The sequence below is a fragment of the Papilio polytes genome, unplaced genomic scaffold, assembly GCF_000836215.1.
Source record: "Papilio polytes unplaced genomic scaffold, Ppol_1.0 DF823731.1, whole genome shotgun sequence".
NCBI lineage: Eukaryota > Metazoa > Arthropoda > Insecta > Lepidoptera > Papilionidae > Papilio > Papilio polytes.
The window spans coordinates 3,128,317-3,154,340 of NW_013525473.1; the positions used below are offsets into that span (position 1 = coordinate 3,128,317).

At 30.9% G+C, this 26,024-nt stretch overlaps 5 protein-coding genes across 9 annotated transcripts in view; 1 reads left to right on the forward strand and 4 right to left on the reverse strand.

Annotated features, from left to right (window-relative positions):
* LOC106103665 (protein roadkill) overlaps positions 1-5,763 on the reverse strand; it is a 38,439-nt gene extending 32,676 nt beyond the window's left edge. For 2 of the 4 annotated variants that reach the window (XM_013283486.1, XM_013283485.1), the window contains exon 1: positions 5,596-5,763. The gene's annotated coding sequence lies outside the window, so the exon portion shown is untranslated. The remainder of the gene's footprint in view (positions 1-5,595) is intronic. The other 2 variants (XM_013283488.1, XM_013283487.1) reach the window with 2 other exon arrangements.
* Positions 5,764-6,738: 975 nt separating this feature from the next.
* Positions 6,739-8,452, reverse strand: LOC106103544 (huntingtin-interacting protein K). The gene is made up of 3 exons (XM_013283327.1): positions 8,118-8,452; positions 7,538-7,645; positions 6,739-6,926 (listed from the first exon to the last, which is right to left on the reverse strand). Exons 1-3 carry the CDS (start codon positions 8,274-8,276, stop codon positions 6,831-6,833), a joined length of 363 nt encoding a protein of 120 aa, XP_013138781.1. The 5' UTR covers positions 8,277-8,452; the 3' UTR covers positions 6,739-6,830.
* A 492-nt stretch (positions 8,453-8,944) lies between these two features.
* On the reverse strand, positions 8,945-12,715 carry LOC106103589. The gene is made up of 7 exons (XM_013283371.1): positions 12,463-12,715; positions 10,847-10,963; positions 10,216-10,330; positions 9,875-10,000; positions 9,530-9,622; positions 9,391-9,457; positions 8,945-9,115 (listed from the first exon to the last, which is right to left on the reverse strand). The coding sequence occupies exons 1-7, from the start codon at positions 12,530-12,532 to the stop codon at positions 9,032-9,034; spliced, it is 672 nt and encodes a 223-aa protein (XP_013138825.1). The 5' UTR covers positions 12,533-12,715; the 3' UTR covers positions 8,945-9,031.
* A 5,068-nt stretch (positions 12,716-17,783) lies between these two features.
* On the forward strand, positions 17,784-20,135 carry LOC106103593. 2 transcript variants are annotated; one of them, XM_013283375.1, is made up of 3 exons: positions 17,784-17,914; positions 18,856-19,007; positions 19,517-20,135. In XM_013283375.1, exons 1-3 carry the CDS (start codon positions 17,901-17,903, stop codon positions 19,705-19,707), a joined length of 357 nt encoding a protein of 118 aa, XP_013138829.1. In that variant the 5' UTR covers positions 17,784-17,900; the 3' UTR covers positions 19,708-20,135. The 2 variants fall into 2 exon arrangements, with proteins under 2 accessions (XP_013138829.1, XP_013138828.1); XM_013283374.1 differs by having other exon boundaries at positions 17,787-17,914; positions 18,830-19,007.
* Positions 20,136-20,696: 561 nt separating this feature from the next.
* On the reverse strand, positions 20,697-25,556 carry LOC106103582 (lachesin-like). The gene is made up of 10 exons (XM_013283364.1): positions 25,311-25,556; positions 25,083-25,180; positions 24,399-24,603; positions 24,137-24,292; positions 23,399-23,527; positions 22,627-22,764; positions 22,151-22,300; positions 21,468-21,551; positions 21,163-21,252; positions 20,697-20,997 (listed from the first exon to the last, which is right to left on the reverse strand). The coding sequence occupies exons 1-10, from the start codon at positions 25,366-25,368 to the stop codon at positions 20,978-20,980; spliced, it is 1,128 nt and encodes a 375-aa protein (XP_013138818.1). The 5' UTR covers positions 25,369-25,556; the 3' UTR covers positions 20,697-20,977.
* Between the last annotated feature and the right edge of the window lie 468 nt (positions 25,557-26,024).

Below are 26,024 nucleotides of genomic sequence, written 5' to 3' on the forward strand. Positions count from 1 at the left end.
AACCACAAAGCTCATTTTAGCTGGTTTATATTATAATGGCGTTAAATAAAAACCAGTTGTTGTCGATTTAAAAACTTAAAAGATAAAAGAAATGTATTTACCATATGCTTTTAAAAAGTATAAAAACTGGCCATCGAATTAACTCAACCTCAAATGCAAAAAGCATATTTAAATTAAAGAAATCTTTTAAAAAGTTCATAATATCGATAAAGCGAAGCAAGCCGAAGGATACTCGGACTCGGAGTCAAGAGTGATGACCGGGACAAGATCCAACAAAGGCGAGTGCAGCGTTGCTGAAGTTGCAGGGTCGACGCCCGCCCGCCCGGGCCGACTCCACAATGCCAGGGTTGTCGACATCGTCTACTGATAATAAAACAACTATGTATATTTCAACTATTTAACATTTCCTCTAAAATCTTTACATATAGTAGTAGAAATTTAAAAATGTAATTTCGTTTCAAAATAACATGATTATAACATGATAATAAAGCACATTTGTGCTTTGAAATGCAAAGTTCATCTAAAAAATGAACGCATCGATCGTTTACTTTGTACTTTTAAATTCTCTCTTTGTTTATGTCGGAATTCTGTTAAGCTAATATCTGTGCCAGCCCTGGTCATCAGAAATCGATAACCCGATTTGCACAGTACCACTTGTCATTATTAATTCAATAAACTATAACCGGAATACTAACTGCCAGTTCCATATATGTCGTGTTTTTACAATTCAAAAACGACCGACACGGGAGCGATACGTTTGTTTACTTTGTGCTATGAACGTAGTAATCTGATAATGTAACTTAAAGTAAACATAGTATTACCAAGTCATAAAATAGACCTTAGGGTATTTGAATAAAGTTTTTTGTTCTTAAATAATGCAATTTTATAATAAACTTACATATTAATAATTAAAAAAGTGGTGATAAAAGGACATTCAGTTTACCGTCTTTAGATAAATGGTCAAAGTAATCTATAATTATAAACAACTACAATGATCACAGAACACGAGATCATTGTATTGACTGTACTTATGTTAGCGGTTTGGGTCAATAGTCCTTGTTCTAGAGTGTAGAAATTTAGCACTTATAATAAAAGATCGATACAGTAAACACTAATAATTATAACAGGGTATAAATCAGAGCAGAGCTTTAATTCAAAGCACGTGTGCGACAATACAGGCGTCCAGGGGAGCCGTATGGTCGGGTCAACGGCCTGACGATGGACGAGTCAACCGCTGGATACAGATTACAGGCCTCACTAAATGCACTTTACAATGTACGCAATGGATTTCGTAATTAACTATAGATTGACCGATATGAGATAGTATTTCTAATGTTTTAAACGTTTTCCAACATTGAATTTGACAAAATTTTGATTAAAATAAATACAATTTTTTTTAATACGAATCTCACTTCAATCAATCCTTCTCGACAAAGGCAGCAGCATCCAGCTGCGACTTTGAAAACAAAGAAAACTAACTTGATTGTTTCTACATGTCAAATAAACCTGTTAAGCCATGTACTATGAAATACTTAGATTCTAAGTATTTAAAACATGTAGTTATAGTTACTAGTTTTCTCAAATGACGGTGGCGTTGAGTTCGAAAAACCTGAATTGATATCATATAGCAGTGAAAAGTTTAATAAAATGATTCATTTTGTGGTCCGAATTATTAAACTTTTAAATGTCTATCACACAACTGATTCAAATTTAATAAAAGTATTGTGGTGAAATGTTCTTACAATAACATAATTTTCAATCTGTAATGCGTTTAGACACCCTTGACACATGTAAAAAACAGATAGCGATTGTTTAGTCTATTCCGATGAATTTGAAATCAGACGACATATGTATACGAGATTATCTATTATTAATAACGTTTTACAGCACGTGTATGTATGCTGTGTGTCAATTGTTTTCAACAATGTTGCCAACGTTCAGCCGTTGTACCGAATTGGATCAGCACACAGTTGGTGACCAGGGCGATAACGAACGCGATAGATAACATATCAACAAGGGACGCATTGTGCAAAACTGCTTAACCTACAATACTAACCGGTTTAGTCAAATTATCGTACAATATGACCAACAGTCACATGCAGTGTCCGCATTTAATGTCGAATTACATAAAATTCATAATGATATAGCAATGAAATACAACTTATGTCAAATTAAACAGTTGTATGTACATAATCGTTAAGCTTTTTATCGGAAATGTATTTAGTCCAATGTAATAATTAAATTTGTGTGACATAAATAAATTATTGCTGTAATAAGCAACTATGTGAAAAAAAACATAAGTTTAAAATAATACAAAAAACGTCACATATCTGCATCGCTGTACATGGCAAGTTGATAGTGTAATCCGGTCAAAGTTTGGCAGAACTATAGAACGAAATTGGTCGGTCTCTTTAGACGAGCTTCCGGGTAGAACTGGCATCCACCCAATATAAAGAGAAAAGAAATTTACTAACACAAGACGCGTAAGTCTTTAGAAAATATCATAAACTCAAGCACAATGGAATGAGTAATGAATAAACATACAACAAGCCAGATACAAAGAATTATTTGTTTTGTCCTCTTTTAGGAAACACCTTAGTGCTGTCAATATTCAGACATGTATGTCCATAAATCTTTGTGTTCTAATCAAAATAAGAACGTGATCGATGGGCTGCAGCTTTGTAATGATGTTACTTAAGTTACTTAACCAAACTTATATGTCTTTTCACTCATGCTCTTTGAGAAAACAGAAATAGCAATACGATTTTGTACTGATTTCAGAGAGGACTATTGTTTTAAATGGAGTAATAAATGTTTGGTTTGATGTTTTGATGAATTATTTAAAGTCAATAGATTCCAACAAACTTTCTAAAAATCTGTATATTTAGTTTAATTTATTTTGGATCTTGAAAGTTTCACATTCAATTTGTTATGAAAAAGAAATAGATTAATCGAAAATACGGCGTTTCTTTTAATACACTTTCACTTATCGAAACACCAATTTCCACTTCGTTTCTGCAGTATGGGTGTTGAGGTGATTATTCGTAATCATCTAAAATACGATAAGAACAGTATAATTAATTTTAATTCCTTAAAATAACTCAACATATCAAAATGGTTAAATTTAAATGTCTACGTTTAATTCTTTTTAACTATACCTATGTTAATAAGATTAATTACAAACCTAATTATAGCCACAGATTTAAATAAGTAAGAGCTTGGCAAGTACATAAAATAAGGGGCGAAATAATTTTGTATTCAGGGCGAGATCGGAGGGTGGGTACGAATGACCTAGAAACAACCTGGAATGCTTTTCCTTTATCATTACATTGCCTCCCTCAAAGTCCTTGAGACTAACTCAAGGCCTACTGGTTCCCGGAAATATCCTTCAAAGCGGGAGATAATCCTTGTACATTTTGGCGCAAGGTCAACTGCTTTCAGATATATAAATGAAAAAACGTTTTTTATATCTCTTAATGGATGATGTCGAGCATTAATGTTTCAAGACAGTTTTTTTAACATGGGAAAGTGCGAAATAAGGTTAATTTTAAAAACGTATTATAAGCCTAAAAAGAGGGATAGTACAGTTGGGGAAACTGGCGGTGTTCCATCTAAAAAGGTACAATCGTTTGAACATTAACAAGACGACGGAACACCGCAAATTTTCGCGAATGTACGTACCAGTTTTAGGAGACAGGCAGACGTAAAATTAAAATTAATCTTGAATTGGCTCAGATTGTCGAATAGAACGCATTGAATCTCTCTGTAGGTATCCTTAAATAAGTTACAGCAAAACAGCACCACGTTAAAATTTCATTATGAGCGATCGGTTTACGACGGCAAAGATCACAAATCATTTACGAATAATCGAAGAACACTCCGAGTAGTACGAAAACCAAAATAAACGATGGTACACTAAAATTACATTAGCAAGGGCTATAAAATGAGAAGCAGAACTGAAATAAATTTTACCCAAATAAATTGATTAAAAATTTGTATCAGGTTGGGATATTTTAAACGCATTTATAATAATTTAGAACTGGATGCATTTAAAGATAGGAACCATTTCTTTATTTTAAAAATAAAAAAATTATACCTATAAGTATCCACATATTATGATTTAATCTTAATTTACATTTATAACATACAAAACTGTCAATACAAGTTATGAATAGTTAGAATTTTTTATATAGGGAATTTTGATAACAATAGGAAGATGAGTGAGATCTGAGAACTGTGAATTTAAAAACTTTGGCCAAGTTGTCATGACACCTGAGACCATGCATTGTTCTGTTGGAATATGACACCCTTCGGTTATACATTATTAGCAAGTCTTTTTTACATTAAATATGTAGTTAATGCATTAATGTTGTAGTTTCTCAAATTTATCATTTCACTGGCCTTTCCTTATGACATCATCCTTGCGGAATTTAAGTTTTTTTTCTAGTAACAAATTTAATGTTAATCTGTGAAAATGTATCCTTGTGGTAAAATATTTATTGGATTACATAGATTTTGAGTTTATTTGTTATATACAAAAATACAAATCTTTCCTCATTTTAATTTAAGTATGGGTTAATACAAGACATAGACTTTGTACCCTTTTTGAGGAAATAGCAGGATCGGTTGAAGATGAATATTTGACACATTTAAAATTAATATGAAGAAATATTTAAAGTTATTTAATTTAAAAAAAATCTTTTTGCAATAAATAAGTAATTCATATTTTGGTTTGAATTTAACCAGCGGCAACCAGTAGTTATTGTAAATGCATTAAGCATCTAATATTTTTTGATGACAAATTTTACATGCATGAAAATTATAAGTAAATAGCTATATTAATTCAATGACAATATTCAAATGTTCAGTCCAAAAACAGATACGGAGAACTTTACTGCAGTATTTGAAAAATTGCAGAAGGATAACATTATCTATTTGTATGAAGGCAAATGAATAAATTTGTCAAAAAATTAATCTTTCAAAGACTGCATAAGCTTTCTGGAACATTATAATTTGTTTTGACTTGTCATTAATATTACGGCAATGACCAAATATTGTTAAAAAATTTCATTCCTAACTATCCTATAGGTTTGGCAAAACATATTAATTTTTATTTCTTATTCGTAATAATCTCATAACATGGTAAAAAATTCAATCAGTTTTGTATAATGATTTATTTTACTAAACATATGCATGTTTCAACTACACATGAGCACTGAAATTTGATCCTTTTACAATTTTTTTTTTAACTAGGTAAATATGAACACATACTATTAAAAATATATGTTAATACTAATTATCTTAGTGAACAGCTGTAGGGTATAAATACTTTTACGTGAGGTACATAACAATATGAAAGTTACATCTGTCAACCTACAAGCAAAAACTCCATGTTGGTAACCAATTAACGTAAAGCAATTAAACATGTAAAAAAATTATTTAGTAACAAAAAACGTATTATGTATTCTAAAAACACATTTGTGATGCTTCAAAGTATCTAAAAAATAAACATCAAGGCCAGAAACTTATTTTATTTAGTGAATAGACGCTAGAAAATATCGTAGTTTGACGTTTAACGTAATAGATCTTACTTACCAATTCTGATTTCCAAACCGATGTAATCGTGTTATAACATTACACTTATTCTTTTTATTATCTCTATCACAATTTTAGTTAACCAAAGAATTATTTGCTATTAAAAAATAAAAACAAAAGAAGCAGACACTTGCAATGCAAACACACCTCACTCGGCCATAAAGAAAACCATAGACAAAATCCCACAGACAATTTACAAAATGTTTTGAAAGATGGTTGTTTTTTTTAAATATTTTCTAACCAATTTTAATGACATTTCAAATTCAAAATTCATTACTTTTAACAGTACTAAAATTAAAACATAAATAAACGTAAATAAGCATTGAAATTTTATATTTTAGGTGACCTAGCGCGAAAATTTGTAGAGAACTATTCTTAACGTTAATAACTTTGTACTAGATTTTTACTTTAGGCGTTTACTTTAGGATACAAATACATTTTTTATAATTTTCGTCGGTGACAATTACATGTACTTTCTCGCGAATTAGCTTATAGTTGGTAAGATTTAGGTAGGTACTTTAGGTAACTAGAGCCATTAAGTATTTATAAGATGTAAGGACAAGAAATAAATAAATTGTGTAGGAGATAATCTTTGTTTACCCTAATAATTTCTACGTCATATACTATGCAGTAAAATAATTGCGTTTTTTATATTTTGTTTGTTTTTTTTGTCGGCTCAGAAGTGTATGCTGCTAATTTTAATTAATTTTATTCATCTTCTTACATGTTTAAAAATGTATTTACAATATTTTTCAAATCTTAATGGCTTACCAAGGTTTGTTATTTCATTGCATACTTAATACCAGTTAAGATGTTACAGTTTTCTGAACCATGATGGCACTTGAAATGATTACTTGATATTTTTGATACATTTGGCATCCAGCATACCTGCTTGTTCTTAAAATGAATAAAGATAGTAACACACATCAATTTTCTATCAAAAGATACCTTTTTGAAAGATCTCTTAATTCTTTATGGTTGTTTAAAAGGTAATCTCCTTGCTTGTGAGGTTTCTTATTAAAAAGTAACAAAAACACAAGGCTTCACCACTGTTGCTTGTTACCATTTTGATTATGACTTAATTTTAAATGAGGTTCCAACAGAATTGGAATAGTAACATTGTGTTAAAATAAAACAAAAGCAATGGTATACAAAATTCTATTTGAAAATGTTACAAGTATGTAACCATTGTAAATTTTGATTTGGGAATAAAATATATTAACCTTATCACATTGTTAGTTGGTAAGTGTTGTTAATGCCGCCACCACATCACCTCTGTGTTCACGTAAGGTTCTTTCGGCTAATGTTCTAGAGATTTCCATTTCCTTGACCTGGAATATAAAATGTTATTTTAAATTTTGTAGTTCTGCTGGTTGTTTACCCCATTCATTATTAAAAAAAAAAACACTTTTATGAACCATCTATTTAAATTCACACTACTTATTTATGTAGGATGTCATCGCAGTATGTTTTTGAATAATTCTGTATTAAATAAAATGCCTACACTTATGACTACTATATATGAATAGTAGTATAGAAATAATTTAGAAAAAACCATCATGTGGGAAAGGGACAAAAACTCCAAGATGGAAACATCATGGAAGCTAGGTTGCCATGGTAACAGTAATTATTACTCAATGTCAAAGGCCTTAATTGTCATTTGTGCATTTGAATTTTGACATTAGTAATTGAACATTTTACAAATGGAAACAATAAAATGCAGTTTTTATAATTTTATGTACAGGAAGCATTATGGGAACAGCTCATATTTAATATAGAGGAAAATTTTGTATTTTTGTTTGTATTTAAAAAAACTAATAGGCTGATTTAAATTTTCCCTTAGCCTTTTGTTGTTTTATTTTCAATCCACTTGGTGAAGCTTATTAAAAAAAACATTGTATCTGCAATTCAAATGATGATAAATAAAATAAACAATACTCACAATTAATTCAATATCATCTTTTCTGACAGAAACTTTTTGAAGCTCCTTCTCTTTTTCCAATCGTTCAGCCGCCTCTTTATTTCTTCTATCACCGATTAATGAAAGTGCCTGAAATTATTGGCAGCATGATTAAAGAAATTAAATTTAAAAGAAGAGTCATATAGTATACACCTTTTCAAATATCTCCAAAGCTCAAGGTAAGCTGCAGCATCACTCCTTCTGTCTTTTATGGCCTGTTACAACTACAATTGTGTTTCATGCAACTATTTCAACAATGTAACTAACCGCAAAGATACTTCAAAACCCTAACAAAATGTGTTTGTATTTACAAAAATGTCAAATTTTATATCTCACAGTCTACTATATCGTTATTTACATATTCAAAAAATGTTAATAGAAACTCAATGGACAATGTTTATTTGTACATCTTTTAAAATAACAATAGAAGTAAATGGTAAATTACATTACATTTGACGAAATTTATTACAAGAATGAAATACAATATCATGTACTCACATTTTTTATAAACAGAAATCACACATTTTTTAACCTCACATTTTTTATAAACAGAAATACTTACTCCAGATATATCTTGCGAGGATATTTCTTTTTCTTCTGCATAGTCTGTTACTTTTTCCAAATCAGCTACTCCACTATCGTGTTTGGCAGTTTTCTTCTGGGTTTTATCTTTATCATGCTGAATTTCGTCAGTGTCTCCATTAATTTCTTCGTCAGCCATTTTCTGAATAATCACAATTATTCAACGTTTAAACAAAAGTTCTAAAATTCATCAAATAGAACAAACGTTACTAGAAACAAAGAGTTTCGGCACAAAAGCTATAAACTCATTATTTAAAAAACGCTTTTAAAGTGAAAAATGCGATCGCTGTTCTCAAAATAATTTGACATTTTTGCTGTCAAATTTGACAGTAAAAAAAAAGGAAATTGCCAGTTCATTTATCAATTGTCTATGGTTGATAGTTGCCAGAATTATTTTGGTTATTTTACCTACTCACTACTAATAGAATAAAAGAACCAGATAGATTATTTTTCCATAAGATATTGATTCTAATGAAGGAATAGAATAAGATAGATGGAAAATGGTGAACCTTTTGTGTGAACATTTTGGAAAATAAGCGTATGTAGAACACGCTGTTCTGCCTTTTCTAATCATATCATTACTATCTTTCATAGTTTAAAATCCTCAGAGCATGTACTAAATATATTAAATACAAGTTATTCACCGTTACCTTATATGTTAACTATTATACTATTATACATTTTCTGATATATTATAGTTTTTGGATTACAAATAGACTTTTGCAGGAATTATAAAAAAATGAGTACGATTTATTTAATTTTTAGAAAAAAAAAAGTAGGACGTAAAGTCTTATATTACTTTAATTTGAATCTTAAAAATTAGGAAAGTTACATGCAATCAAATCAAGAGGAGTTTATAATTATATTTACAAGAGATCGATTAAAAAAAGATTTTCATATATGCAGGGTTTCGCTTTGAGTATCTCGCGGTTTATTGCTCGGTGTGTAGGCTGGTGGGGGCACGCTGCTGTCGTGTATCTGTGTGAAAAATAAAAAAAAGGTGGACACCAGTAATTAACTTTAAAACTACATAATCAGATTAATTGGACATGACACGAAACAAGTCTAACGGCATGTTCAAAATGAAATGGTCTTGAAAAGATTTCAAAACTCTTTGAACCATGAATGAAATAATGAAAACTATGATAAAAATTAAGACGATTTCTATTGTGTTCGCTTATTCTTATTTTCTTAAGTCGCTGCTGTACTTGTTGCGGTATAAGTAAATCTTATTTTAACACGAGATTACTTACGAAACCGGCATTAAGATAGGCGGACGCTGGGTACACGGAGCTTCCAGCTGGTGCAGTTCTTGTATACCTGCAATAATGGCTCATGATGCTTACATTCGTATTAATTAAAAATCAAAGTTTGTATATTTGTGCTGTTTACCTTGGAGGTGCATCCCTTAATCGTTCTTCGACGTAAATTTGCAGGCTTCCAATAGACAGACGACTTTCGTAATTAGGTCTCGTTCCTACAGGCCTGGAAAAATTAAATAGTACAACTATTCAATTACTAAACACTAATGTATTTTGAGAATTAACTTTTCCCCCTTTTATACTATAGTTATCCCTTAATCTCGATTTTTTTAGCAAAAAATGTTATATATTACCAACACTCTAAAATGAAAATCAGATTCAGAATCTGCAATTTTTTTATATTTGTAACACTGGACAGTGTCGAATACAGGGTTAACGCAAAAATTAATATAATTTCCAAGGAAAGTGTACTTACTGTAAGTTAGCGGTAGCGGCGCAAAGTCTGTATAATAAAATGAAGGTCGTTATTATTCCTAATATTAACGCAGCTGCCATTATAATCTGAGTACTCGATACTAGAAGCATCTGGTCCAAGGAGTCACTGTAATTAACAAATAATTAAATTTCACACCACTTCGTAATATTAGCTAAAATCATAATAACTGACAAATGTCGAAACATCTCTTAACAAAAAATTGAGTTTAGTAGTTTTTATCAGATCAATTATTATCGATATCATCGAAAAGGAGGAGCCTCTGTAGATGAAGCCAAGGTGATAGTATAGAATCAAAGTTATAGTTATTTTATTTTACATACCGACATATCCAATTGCCATACGAATCATAGCAAGGTTGGCAGACACCCTGTCGGCATTGAAGACTCCCATTTTGATGTTCACTGCAACATGTTCCGAAACACTTTTCACCCAGACCTGAAATTTTATTTACTTTCTTTAGTCAATTTCGAAGTAACAAATGAACATAATTGCTACAAAGAATTATAAGTACGCGATTACACCAAATTTTAATAGGTTATTTATATAAAAAAAAACATACCGACGAATTAAGAAGTCGGCTAATAAGAACAACGTGGTCTAGTAGTCTAAGTTACGTTAATCTTACTAATATTATAATACTAATATTATCAGTGCGAAAGTTTAGATGGATGGATGGATTGTTGGAGTTTGTAGCCTAAACGGTTAAACGGATCTCGATGAAATTTGATATAGACGTAGAGGATAATCTGGTTTTTTTAACTCCACGCGGACGGAGACGCGGGCGAAAGCTAGTAAGGTACAAAAAGTAAACTTTAAAATACGATTCATGTGCACTATGTTACTTTTGTTACGTTATTTTTTTTAGATTTCGTTACAGACATAAGACGAAAGTCATTAGTATTTTTGGAAATAATACACAAAACAAAAAAGTTATAAATAAAAGATTAAGACCTGGACATCTTACGCAACGTGTCTGAAAGTGGTTGGGCGTGTATCCCTCTGCGCAGTAGCATTCATCATTTATACATACGTAGGCTTCTCCTACGCAGTACGTCACACCACATTTTTCTGGAAAATGTAGATCAAATAATATTTCAATATAAATATTTCTCGCAACAAATGAATACTAAATTAAAAGCAATAGATTCACTTGTGGAGTTTCCTTATCAGTAATCAGCAGTTAGAAAAAATTAAAATTGGTTACAAAAATGAACAGTTCAACGACAAGCAAATGATTTAAGATATTTTGATAAGAATTTAAATTACGAAAAGATAATAAAAGTAAATAATAACAACAAATATCAAAAATGTAACAGAGATATGGAATATAATAAAAAATGTCAAAATTTCTAGATCTTTACTTTTATCTAAATCTTAAACAATCAAGACTTAAAATAAATAAATAAGGAAATTATCATCGTATTTACACGAGTGTTCAACGTTTTATTTGTGAATATAAAAATTTTACAACATTCAGTTAAAAAGATAAGAGACAAAAACTTAATATGAAGATGCGAAATATGAGAACAAAAATCATTGTGTAAAAATTACTTGATAACAATCATACTAAGGAATGTAAGAGTACGATAAAATATATAGATTTCTTTACTTTGCTTTGATGTATTAGTGATCGATAGATGAAGATAAATTGTCGAAAGTAAAAAACAATGGTCATGACCTTAAGTGGCAATGGCGCGCTGAAAATAAAATACATTTACTTTTTACTAACAGGACAAAGACCTGATACCTACAATTAAACAGTTTTTATGTATTAGTAGTTTTATTATGAAGTTGTAGTGTGTTTAAATTCAAAACGTAACCCTACTCTTTTAGAAAGAATAAAAATTTTAGGGATTACCTAGGAGATCATAACTGATGCAGCTTCTTGCGATCTACTATTTGATAAACGCTAATCATATAACTATATTAAAATAATACATTTTAGAGAATAGAGAAAAAATTACTTTATGAAAAGAGAGTTTTTACTAAACGTAAATAGGAATAGCACAAATAAGTGAGTCGTGGACTGGACGCTCTAATTAGAATATGGAAACCAGTAAAATAGTTTTTCCAGCAGTATTTAGATTGATTCAATATATTTGTGAATTAACAATAAATAAATCTAAAACGTGTAGGTTTAAATTTGGAAAATAATAATAATTTTAACACTTTCAAATTTAAAGTATTTTATAATAATGCAATATTTACAGCCGATACATGATCTGATGGTCTTTGTGATCTTGTATTCAAACTTTAATGGCACATTTCGCTAACAAATGTTAAATACCTATCAAATAATAGTAAACATTCTAGGTTATAATAGAAAAGGGTTTAATATTAAGTCAAATTTATAAACGCTTTAACTAACAATATAATTGCATTACATACTTTTAAAACTTTAATCTCTGCGTAATTATTTTTTCCGAAGAAAATAATTTCTTTGTTATATACTACATTGTTACAGACAAGTAAAATTTAAAATATAACGTGATATTCACGTTTTAAATAAATATCAAGATTTATAGACTTAGCAAATACTTATTGTAACAAAGTAAAACAATGCGTACCTAGAATGGCTTCATTTATTCGTAACAACGATGCAAAAAATACGCAACAAAACACAAACCGTAATGACATTTTGGATCACACTGAAAAACTACCGTCACATCATTTTCTATACGGTTTTTTTCACGCGCAATATAACACGTACGAAATAAATTTGTAACATAATGAAACGATGACAGTGAGGGTACGGTGCGAACGTATGAAAAGGCTCACTGATAACTTATCAGAGATCTGGCGAAGTAGCGATATCTGTACTTGCACGTCATTCATTATACTGAATGTTGCCGCGACAGATTTACTATAACCTTGAATCCGTTACTAATAAAAACAATGGTTATTCGCTTGAGTTAAATCATCGAATCGTTTTTACGAAGAAATAAAACTATTTATTGTACAAAGTGTGCATTTAGAAAAGAATCTTCCTAATATTATAATTGCGAAAGTTTAGATTGATGTTTGTTAAAGTTTGTAGCCTAAACGGCTGAACGGATCTGGATGAAATTTGGCATAGATCTAGAGTATAGTCTGGAAGAACACATAGGCTACATACTTTTGTTTTTTTTTTAACTCTACGCGGACGAAGTCGTGGGCGAAAGCTAGTTATGAATAAAGATATGTTTGTAGATCATCCTCTTGATTTGTCTTTAGTTACCTATCACATGAATTATAATGTAGTTGTAGGAATACACAAATTATGTTAATGTTCAATGTGCCAATATTACTTATTCAGGTTCCTTTTAGAAGACAGATGTGAAAAACCAGAAAGAGAAAAATGCCTGTTATTCCGGTTTTTATTCACTCAATTAATGATAAAAAATTCAAGTTGTATTGAGGTTTAAATTTTCATTTACTTATGATATTTATACCATTGGTGAATTAAGTAAATGAAACAAAATCTTGTCGTGACGATATAATATAAAATATATGTGTTAAAGATAAAAACTATAATTAAAAGTTATATTTATAACAGAATGAAATTAATAACCGATATGAAAAAATGAGGTTATGTAATCATCGTGGTAAAAACCATATGTAACGAGGGAAATATAAAATTGGAATCTACATTTACCTCGGTCCCTCACGGTCTTACAGTAAGATGAGAAGCTTACACAGTTCCTTCTTGAATAATCCATCTCTTCTTCTTAAAGTGCCACCTTCTTCCGAAGTTCGGCGATCAATAGGACGACTTTCGTTCTTGACTCCGCGGCTCTAATAAGTAAACGGGTGCTCTTTCCATACCACTGGTGTAGGTTTTTGAGCCAGAACGTTCTTCTTCGACCTACACTTCGCTTTCCGTGGATCTTGCCTTGTAAGATGAGCTGCAGTCTTTTTCTTCATGGGCTCTAACACGGTTACATTTTTAATTTTGTCTCTCCAGGATATCTTTAACATTCTCCTGTATACCCACATTTCGAAGTCGAAGTCTTCGGACAGGACTTAATCCGTCTCCCTTGAGTCTAATTACAAGATTTGTGTTCATATCCAAGCTGATTTCATAGCTTGATGCCTTGAATAAACTTTTGTAAACTATTGCAAGATAAAACAGGTTATTGTAGTTGGGCGAGTGAATTCAATAAAGCACGATAAAACGTATGTATGTCAAAACAAACAAGTCCCATTTGTTTGTGACAAAAGGCTTGACCGCACAAACCATCATCAATCTAATACAAATAAATAATTGATTTGATGGTCGCCGCAACCCCTGTCAGTTGCAGAACGAACATTTGTCATATGTTTCGTGCTGAAAGAAAAATGCTTTTATTTGAGCAGATAAATAATTAGGGTATATTCATCACTTAACAGCGTACATATTTGTCTCTTTCCGCTGTGAAAAATATTAACAGCATATACTGTCTGTAGTTTTACCAGTATAGCTATAAACTAGCAAAATATTATTACATTAAAATTACATAATTTAATTTATGTTTAGATATACTTCTTCGTAGAACCTCAACAGATTGGATTGTAATACTTACACGAACAGCTCAGCTAAAAAGTTATGGTTACAATTTCATTAAACAGTATTGTCCAAATTAATTCTGAATTTGTGCACATAAATAGCCATTAGTTAAATTATACGTCGTAGCGATAAATTTGGACGTAGCAACCCCTAAGTAGAAATGATTGTTACAGCTGTTTAGATAAGGCTTGGGCCAATAGCTTCAACGTGTAAATGAACAATCACATGCGCTTACAAAAGTAAAATAGCAAATTTTGGAACAATTTCAGGAAAGTCCTAATGTTATCTATTTAGTCAAGATACGATTTATTTAAGAAGAAATGACGTTCCTACGTCCAGTTTCACAAAGTCAAGCTAACTAAATCATATTAATATCATTATGACAAACTAGTCATAGTAAAGTGCTACAAAACAGAAGTAGGGAAATATTTTATCTAGCACTATCAGTTAATCAAACACCCTCTGTTCTTTTTGAACAAGTTTCCTATGAACGTCGATGCGGTTGTACAAATTCTGTGAACATTCGGTGAATAAAATGTAATTTTTGAACAAACAGCATATAATTTATGATATGTAGGAGACACCAAATTACAGATATATGAATTTTCATATCATTATTACCAAGAGCTTTTTGGACGTTTTTTACCATATACCATACCATGAAAACTATCTATTGATTTGTGTGTCTATGAATCTATGAAAGATTGAAGTTACTACCAATTACAATACCATAAATTTAGACATTGGAATCCGCCTAATTTTATCCAATAAAAGATTTCAATCAATATCAAACTTTATTACAAAATACGAACGCTGTAATCAATGAATATAAAAAAAATACAAAACAAACGAAATGATTTGTTAATAGTTTTAATTATCAATTAAATTGTTATTGTTTGATATGATTCAAGAGAAGTAGGTCACACCCGCTGCAGGAGGAATCAAAACAAAATGTTTCAATGAGTAACCTATCAATATCGGACTTGATTTCAAATTTACGCAAACATATGTACTCCGACTCTTTTAAAATAATTTATTATTAAAAAAAATCTCTCAAAAATAGAGTAGCCAGTAAGAAAACTATGGTTTTTTTGTACCAAAAAAAAAAAAAACAAATTTGTATTATGGTTTTAGCAGCAACCTTATTTTTGACTTTATCAGTGATTATTCTTACTTCAAGTTTGGTGAAGAATCCATAAAAAATTATTTAACTCTGTACCTAATAAAACAGACAAACTGAAAGTTCATCTATTTGTGTTTGTATTTTATCTATTGGTAAACGAGACAGGCGTTTGCAATGACTTGTTTATGACTTGGCAGTATCAGGCGCCGGCCACGAGGGATGTATCGATAAACTGACGAACAACAACAAAATTAAGGTTAGGTCAATTCTCTAATGATGATTAAATAAGTCTACCAGAGGAGACGTCGGACATATTTCAATGACAGGTCTATTTATGTTTGTCTATGTAAGTTGCATTATGGAAGTCTTCAAGTTTGAACCATATTGAAGAAAAGTATTAGTTCATTTCCTAGAGGTGTAAAGGTAAAAAACATCTATAATTTTAAGTCATTAACATCAGAACACAAAAATATAATATCTGTAATTTAAGATAACAAATGTATTTTAAACTTTATATAAGATCATCTGAGTTAATAGATTATTGCAGATGGGAAAATACAGACTTATCTCGTAAACAACATTTCATAATGGATTATTGTCTAATTGCAAAGATATCCGCTTAGTATAATAGATTCTCTATCCACTGAAGTCAAAATCGAGCACAATAATCTTTAAAGTTAAAATATTAACTTACTTTAATTCCATTTCGCTTTAAATTAAAAAGCGGTACAACACATTTTTATCATGGTTTAGTTTATATTTAATTTGACGTCCTTTTCGTATCAAAAAACGAAGTAAACAAGTAAACAAAGACCTTTGACCCTTTATTTTTAGTTTATTCGTACAGCGATGACTTCCGGCCTATCTCTCACCTATCACCCACACGATAGTGCACTGTTGCTATGTGCCCGCAACGCACCCATTTTATCAGTGTTAGTTTATTTTGTGCTTAGAGACGTTTTCTATTAATGTATAAGTTTAAAGCCACACACAGTGAACTAAATACTTCACTGATTTTATAATTCAAAACGTTTTTTTCTCTTTTCTTACATCTACAATTCTAGTCTCAAAGCTTAGTAAAGTAGTTCGATATTAGTTACTTTTTTTGGTTTACAATTCAATCGCACAAGCATTTGCGAAATTTTATTTTTGACCTCTACGATAAAGTACGTAGTTATTCATGAAGCATAGGCGTCGTAATTTGATGATCTAGTTAGGTCGATGGGGAGGAGGACTGCTGTCCCCCTTTCTACACTTTTGGCGATTCAATGCATATGACTATATAAAATCACTAATCATTCTATTCGGTTAGCAACAACTTTCTCAAGATTACATAAACGTTTTTGAGTCAAATAGATGCCTGATAACAGTTTGTGGGACAAACACATTGTCGACCCCAGGTCACGGCGGGCAAATAAATATTTATATACAAATTGTTTTTATTATACAAAAAGTTTGATCCGATAATTTAAAAGAAAACTTAAATATCACGTAATAACGCAGACAGGATGCCTGACTCGCACGAATGTTGATGAATAAACTTACGTTGGTACAGTCACCTAACATTCACAAATATCGAGAATGTTGTATACGGCTCTAGATTTAAAAATGCAAACAAGTATCCGTTCCACAATCGTTCATCCGCGGACAAACAAATGATATATTTTATGCGGGTCTATATTTGTAAATTACGTTTTTGTTAAAATTTCAATAAAGAAACAAACGTGATTGAGTACGGCAAGAGTTTCTAATGTTATAACAGTCGAAGATCCGAATAAAAGCCTAGGTGGTTACTAAAGGTGAGCCTTAGTGTACAAATATCATACTAATACGCTAAGACCCTGTGCTGCAGTTAAAGCATATGTTACTGCTGTGTCTTCCATTACTTTGGATGGACTCTAATGCTGAAGATTGTTCCACAATTATGTAACTAACAGGATATTGTCGTAAGAATTAATCATTGCATTTAAATACTAAGTTCAAAAGACATCAACAACAAACCTTATTATCAATTAAGATAAGAACAAAACACATTTAATTGATTTCTTTTGAATAATTTATTGCAATTGCATTAATTTCGATACTAAGAAATGTTTTTAGTATTTAATAAATTAATTAGAGTATTTATTAAATAATGAATGGATAGTAAATCACGTATTGTTCAGTTATCTTTAATCTTATCGTAATGATATTTTGTAAATGACATTATCGATGTAAGTTTTAAGTAATTCCGTACTATGGACCAGAGTAAGCTTATTTTTAGAGCGGAATCGTCGTTGTAGCTTCATTCATCAGGTTACTGTTAACCAGACCAACCATTTATTGTGCTATTAGTTAAATTAAAAAAGTTAAAATGGATGTCAAATATATCGTACGTATAATTTTTTCTCGTTATAATTTTTTTTTATTGTGATTTTAAGAGTATTTAATTAATTTTATGTGATTGTGTTAGTGACTTTATATATGTATTGTTTAGATATATTTTATTTGAATTCAGAATTTCGGAAAGTTGATATTGATAATGCTGTAAGGTTTTATCATAATTTAAAAAAAAACAATACTTTTTATTTAAATAATCCTTTTTAAAATTAAACAAAATGAGATAGATTCATTTGCACACTTCAACCATTCTACAATATTAAGTATTCATTTATGAAAATAATTTTTGCCCATTTATTTATTTTTGGTTAAATTCCTTTTTACTTTTTAGATGCTACTTTTAATATGTGTTTTATATCGCTTGATAAAATTAGACATATTTTCAAAATTAAGTATTTCGTTTTCAAACACAGTATTTCTAGTTATTTATTAACAATACTAAAAAAAATCCAAATTCTTTTTTTTTGCCTAAAAATCAATTTGAGAAAGTGGATTAAAGTAAATCAGAGTTTTATCTAGTTCAAGGTAAACAATATAACACATTGACTAAGCAGAAATGATATAGAACGTAAACAATGGCTAATGCTTTCCAATGTTATTGTACCATTATCAACATAATTAGAACGACTCTAAAAATAGACAACAGTCGATATCTCCTAGCTCAATAAACAACCATATTCTAGACAAATATTTATTGGCTACAAGTTTATTAACGATGTTATTACTCTCATATTGATATAGGTTCTTACAATATAAAAAAAAAACTTAACATATTTTTGATAATCAAACACGTCCTATCTCATTGTGTTAAGTTATACATAGATAAGATTTGCGACTAAACTTCGTATATTAGGACATTTAATTTTTGTATTAAGGAGATATTGTGAATATGGTGTTTTCTTTTTAGCTGTACGTTGTACTTTTGTTAAATAGAAACATCAACACGGCGTACGGATCGGATATCAACGACACATTCAAAATAACTGACAGAGTATTCAGCTGCAGTAACTGGCTATCATCGCTAATAGACAATATTTGCAATAATGTATACAAAATTGTTAAACGGGATACATCGCTAATGATCGGTGAGTACATACTTCAGCCCGAGTCCGTAACTCATATCGATTTTAACATCGATAGTTACATTATCACATTTGTGTATATTTGAATCGGTATTACAACATGTTGATATGAAACATGTGCAAAAGTTTAAATGCGCGTGTATTCAGTTTGAAACGGACACACGTTTGTAAATAAAGCAGTGTACATACCGTGCATTTTAACACTCAATAGCACGTGTGCACGTTTCTTTATTTGTCATACAATAAATGTTGAGTGAAACCGCAAAAGGAATTTTCGAGATCGCGTAAGAAAATGATATTAATAAACAAGGTGCTATTTTTGTTTTAGTCCATAACAACATTCTGGGTAATATTTGTAGTAAAATGTACACTTTAAATTAACTACATTAAGTCTACAGTAGTAGACCACAAAAGACGACCTAAATGTAGGGAGATAATGTGACAAACAGCATACTTACTTTGTAATGTTAGATTAATATCTAAGATAATTCTAATAGTCATTTAATTTTCAGAGAAAATGGCACCTAAAGATCTACAAAAAAGCATGTACAAGCAACGGTTACTTACCGAAGAGCATTGGCGACGTGTGCGGAGACAAGTCGCCAGCGAGTGCTGCGAACGAGCGTGTACAGTCGGCAACATAATAATGTACTGTCCCGACGACGCAAAACTATTGAGAGAAAATCCCGACATATTCTATTGAAATCAATGAGCAAGAAAGCCATCATGGTACATACAAGTATCAGTGATCATTTCAAAATCTACCTCATACTTTCGAAAGACGCTGATGTTCCGAAAGTGTAACTTTGTAGTATTCCTTACCACTGGCAAAGTTACAAAGTCCGTCCAGTATTTACGTGGTTAAATATGTGATCTGATGAATCAATCTACATATATTGCAAAAAGGTTTTTTTTCCTTTTTATGAACATGAGTGGGTACATTTAGTAATTTTGCAAAAAATATAAATGTTTTAGCGAAAAGGAATATTTAGCAAAGCTTTAGATGTAAATTATTAGCTAATGTATTTTGCTTAAATTATAACTATATTCGATTTTGTCCCACTCTACTTATACCTTATTTAATTGTACAGGATAGTATTATTGTGATAGTATTACAATTAAAAAGGTAAAGAAGGAAACGCTTGTTTTTTTGTTTACTCCCAATAGGTATAGTGACCTCTACGTATTTTCAAAGATAGTATTTGCGTTGTCTACCTTTAATGGTTTGAACAGGACAAACTAGAAAAAAACTGTCATTTTTTTAGCAGCTTTCTTAACGCCTTTTTAAATAAATTAAATATAACGCAAAAAACGAATAGATTTTTAAAAGTACTAGAGAAATAGACAGGCCCTTTAAACAAATACGTTCAACCTCTCGTACTTTCCGATCATAAAAAAGCTTAGTCAAGTATTTAACAAATAGTCGATTCTTTGTACTAGTATATAATTCTCATCGATTGCTTTCTTTGTGTACTAATGGAAGCTTTTATTTTTTCTTCTTTGTAATCATTCATAACAATTTCAATAATAGGAATGTTCTTTTGATAGAGAAAAGAAAAGACGAAGGGCCGTCGATATTAATTGATTACATTTTATAGCGCTAGAAAATTATGTTTTGGTCTTATATAAAAGAAACTCCTCGCGATTTATAATATCTTTAATTTATCATTACATAGTTAATTAAACGTTAGATATATACAATAGCAGTTTTCATCACTCTTCTACTTTTCCCCATTTTGGTTACGCACATCAATTTTTTTCTCCTATTTGACAAAAGTTGGAATAAATAAATATTGTCTCACATAATAAAAATAAACTCATTAGTAAAGAACTAAACCAAATTAAATAAAAGTACGTATATTTAACTTAGTGGAGTTTTTTTAACGAATAATGCTTAAGTAAACTATGTATATAAGCATAGTATGTTTCAGTCGTATAGACATCGCTGCCGAAGCGTCGGGATTCGTTTCTAGTCACGAAACAGTTGTTTTGCCTGAAAAATATTACAAAAATCTTTGCAAAATATCTATAAAATTCACTTTTGGAGCCTCTAAATGTTTTATGATACTGTAGATTAGAAAGACCTTTTGTCCACAGGCTTTGGAATCAGATATTAAGGATCAAATAATTCATAAAATATCTATATTTATGTACATACCTGGTTTCTGCAAATGATGTTGGACTAATACAGGGAAAATAGAAGTTAGGGGTTCTTCATGTATTTCAGTCGCAGCAAACTCTGAGAAAGCTAAAGGAAAGAATGGTAATTGGTACTTAAACTCATTAATAAAGGAAATAAAAGTAAACTGTTGACTTGAAGAAAAAAAAGAAGTCTTTCACTTATAAGAAAAATATCATTAAAATATATACTAAAGCTAATTTATATTTCGAGTAACACACAGTTTTACTGAAAAATAAATCTTAAAATTAAATTTGAACGATTTCATAAAGTGGAGTACTAACTAAAGTTCGTCGCGGTGGTAACTGGGTTCGATGACGTCACAGTTCGAACCGTTGAAGTGCTGATTTCGGTCGATAAGGCCAGCGCTACGAAAGTTTATAAAAATATTTATATACAAAGTACATTAAGTAAATAAGAGATAGAAGTATTAACAAAAAGTCGCAACACACGTATACAAATAATTCGAGAAGTCAAAGTTCAGTAAATCTATTTCTATACTAATATATAAAGCGTAAACACACACTTCTTTGTTGCCTAAGATGTCAGCAATTACACCATTTTTTTAATAATTCTCATTTAAAAAAAAAAGCCCTACACTTGTGTCACGCTTTAGACTATATATTTTAACGCCATTAAACTTAGGGGGTAAATATTTTGGATAAAAACTCTAACGTGAGAAAGAGACCATAAGCTGCTGCTGGTAATTGATATTTTGACATTTGCAATTGAGAATTTGAAAGGTAAACAATAAATAAAGTTTTTATAATTTCATGCGGATGAAGTCGCACGGGAATAGCTAGTTAATCTTTATATTTAACCTTTAAAATACAAGTTATAAAGTTATAAGAAGCAAAGGGACTTAACGCAGTGAGTTTTATGGTAAAAACTAAATCATACATCGAATATTAATGTACAATGTAGATAATTATATTATAATGAATAAATAATAATATTTAATACTCACTGTAAAATGTGATATTGCCACTTTCAGTCCCAAGCGAGTTTTTTGCGAGGCATTGATAAACTCCTGCATCCTCTCTTGTCACGTTGTTTATTGTGACACTGGCTACGTGTACATTACCACGTGAGATTGTCTTTGTTTCGTACTTTAAACCTGTATAAATTGGTTATTTTGAACATTCGTAAATTTGGATGAAAATCAATTCTCATGTAGATAATTTTATCAATATTATAAAGAGGAAAAATTTTCGTATGTATTGAAATAACTCAACAACTATAGGGCCGATTGTAAAAATTCTTACATCGTTAGAAAGGTAATTATACATGGGCTATATTTTGTAATTTCACGCAGAAGAAGTTACGAACAACAGCTAATCATAACAAACCATGTAAGGGAGATGTCGCATTTTCTATCCTTCTCTGTCTTTTCTTCGATAGGTTATAATAGTTTAAAACTAGGACAAATATTGTAGTTAATACCATTCACTAGATTATTCCCGTTCATATCTCTCCAGTGTATCTCTGGAGCAGGGTAAGCTTCAATATGACACTTCAATGTACCAGTGTTGTAGATGTAAGCTCCGACTTGTTGCTGGAACGTCTTCACTCTTGGTCTGCCTGCGAAAACATACTTTTGTATGGATTTACATACTGACAGATTATTTCTGTTCATCATAAATCTTATATCCGTTTTATTGACTTCGTACTTGTGCCCGAGACCCATGAGATTAGAAAAAACTTAATTAGTTGCCTATGTGTTCTTCCATAATATGTTTTATATCTATGACAAATTTTAACGAGATCCATTAAGCCGATCTTGAGATATGTACGACAAAAACCCATCCATTTTAACTTTTGGCATTTATAATATTAGTAACATTTCATATAAGGTATTAAAGTTAATATTTTCATAACTTTAGCATACATTAATTAAACACTTCCTCAAAAATTTCCAATAACAAAGTTTGAAGTTACAAACATTTTTGACAGGTTGACGTACGTAAACGGATATACCCCGTAGCGGGCTACGAAATTGTAGCATCGCTACGATTGTGCTACATTTTTATACACAGTAGAAAATTTAAATTCGACACACACATTTTTATTTATTTTGTCTACGACTTCAAAAAGAACTATAAAATGTTTTTGTACAAGTTTACGATAGTGGATACCCACACAAAAAATTATATACCTAAGACTTCGAGCATATCGAACATGACACAAACAATGTCTCAAAAACATGACAACTTACTCAAGACGTTTAAAAGTATCCTCTTGCTGACGCTGGGTGGTATTCCATTGCTGGCTATGCAGAGAAGTACGCAGTTCACGTCTCTTCTAGTCACAGAAATGTTCAGCCACTCGCCTTCCCATTTCAACACTGAAAATGTAACTTGCACTTTTTATCTTACTAATCGTCTTTCTTCAGAGTCCATCGGGACATAGGAGGTATAAAAGTTAACTTATAATTTGTATAACGTAAAAATTATTGCAACATATTTTACGAATGACATAACCGTAAAGAGGTATGTTTACCTAATTACTGAACTGAGCTGCCATTACACAAAGTAAAACGAATGACAATTTACTGGTAAATTCAACCGACATCTGGAAATTAATTTCGGTAATAAATGTTATAGAAGTAGTTTCGCATAAATTGTGAATATGATTTCGTATTTGAATAATTGTACCTACTAAAATAGATTCCTTAATCATTATTGACATTTTGGCTTGAATACCAAAGCTACGTCGGTATTGATAATTTATTTATTATCTTAAGCGCTATATATTAATAAATCCTAATGTTAGGAAGAGTTAAAATTTGTATTTTTGTATGTAACGAATACTCAAAACTATTGGATTTCAAAATTTTTTCACCATGAGAAAGCTACATTATACGACATACTAATAAGATGCGAACAGGTACTAATAAATATCTTAAAATATTTAATTACAGTAATTGAAAATTATTACATCTACAACTGGTTACCATTTTCACCAGCAATGAATATAGGTTTAGAGTCCTCCCTTCTCCAAGTAATATTGGGCTGTGGGCTGCCTGATGCCGTACAGTGGAGGGCTACGCTGCCACCCTCCGCCACAATCACCTCACCCGTGCTGTTGGAATCCACGATCTCCGGTGGAACTGACAATAAAATAAAATTCAATTCCTACAGTGAATATTTCTTAACACATCGTAGCAGAGTAATTTAAATAAAAGTTTCAAATAAATTTATTAAAATTGAACAAACCATAAACTTGAAGCTGATGTTCTTGTACTATCATAGGGTCAGTGTTGAGCTGGCACATGTATCGTCCAACGTCACTTTGTCGTACGTCTTTTAGTGTCAAAGTGCAGGAGTGAGGGCCACTTAATACACCTACTCGGGGGTTCTTTGTAACTACCAACTGACCCACTGTTAGTATAGTCTGTGTATCAACTCGCAACCACGCCACCTGGTGACCAGAGGGTAAATATGCAGACCAAAGTCTTCTAAAGCAACTTTGTTTGTCATTTACTAAAGTTTATTGGATTGTCACAATTATTTTATATTTCTTTGTAACTCGAGCAGAAGTTTAATTCCTTAACATCATATTTTCATTTAAATGTTGTTTGACGAACCCGTATTTTCAGGAATTCGAGTTTGTCAACAGACCCGCCTTATTTCATCCGAAAAGGTCCCAAACGGGACAAGTTAGAGCGATAATTGCTCATCGGAGGGACAAAGTGCGTCCACGTTCACCCTTGATGTCACGAGATCGCTCTGTGGCGAAGTGACGTGTCAAAATCTCCAATGGGATGGTGGAACTCTGGGCAAGTAGTTATGGGTATAATTTTACTTTTGAATCTAAATTTATTTTAAAGCAGTCATAAACCTACTAATCGTACTAGAATGCTCTATAGGAATATGAAGGTATTATAATGCAATGTATACCATGTAGTTTTGTAAATTTTCCACGTTGCAAGTTAAATATGCGTCACGGCCCACCACGACTGTTACATTTGTCTGGGATGTGGTTATACTGGGCACGTCTGAAACAAAAACATCGGCAAGCATGGACAATTGCCTATCGGTAATTCTCTTAAGTAAAATTCATTAAAAACCGTGCCACTGAGGAATAGTAAAAAAACATTTACGCTATACATAATATTTCATATTTACCTTTTGCAAAAACTATATACAGGATCACAGGAATTAAAACTAATTTTATAGAACACATTTTAAATGTTCACATCAATAACAATTTCACTTTAATACTGTTTTTTTTTACACCAAAAAGTTTCGCGCGAACAATTAATTTGAATATTTAGCTCGGAACTTTCAGACGTGTTGTGCGTCGAATTCGCGATCCTAACTGGCTTTGAATACAATGAAACAAAAATAAAGGCTGCGGAAATGCGCAGGTCCAAACAGTATATGAAAATTCTTGTAACTGAAACTATTTCAATTTAAATGTTTTATAAATTAAGATACAAAATTGTTGTTTCTATGCGCCTTAAAAACAAAGGTCATAAAGAATTAATATGTACAAAATATATTTTTAGCGCCTTGGAATTAATATTAGTAATCAACTATTCACCATATCGATAAATGTCGTATGTATAGAATGTTATCACTACAATATAACAAGTAAAAGAAACTTTGAATTCTTTTGAAAATTGCGGGATCAGATGAACTTTAAATTTGGTAAGAGTTAAAGTAAATGTTGCGAAAATTGTATGAATAACGGTATATTGAATAAAAACAATGAATTACGGTTAATTGTCAAAAAATTAGCCACTGTTGTTAAAATTAAATACTCGTATCCCATGAAAAATCTAATAACTCAGTTTCACTGCTGCGACCAGTTAGTCTGCCATTAGAGTTGCAGCAAAA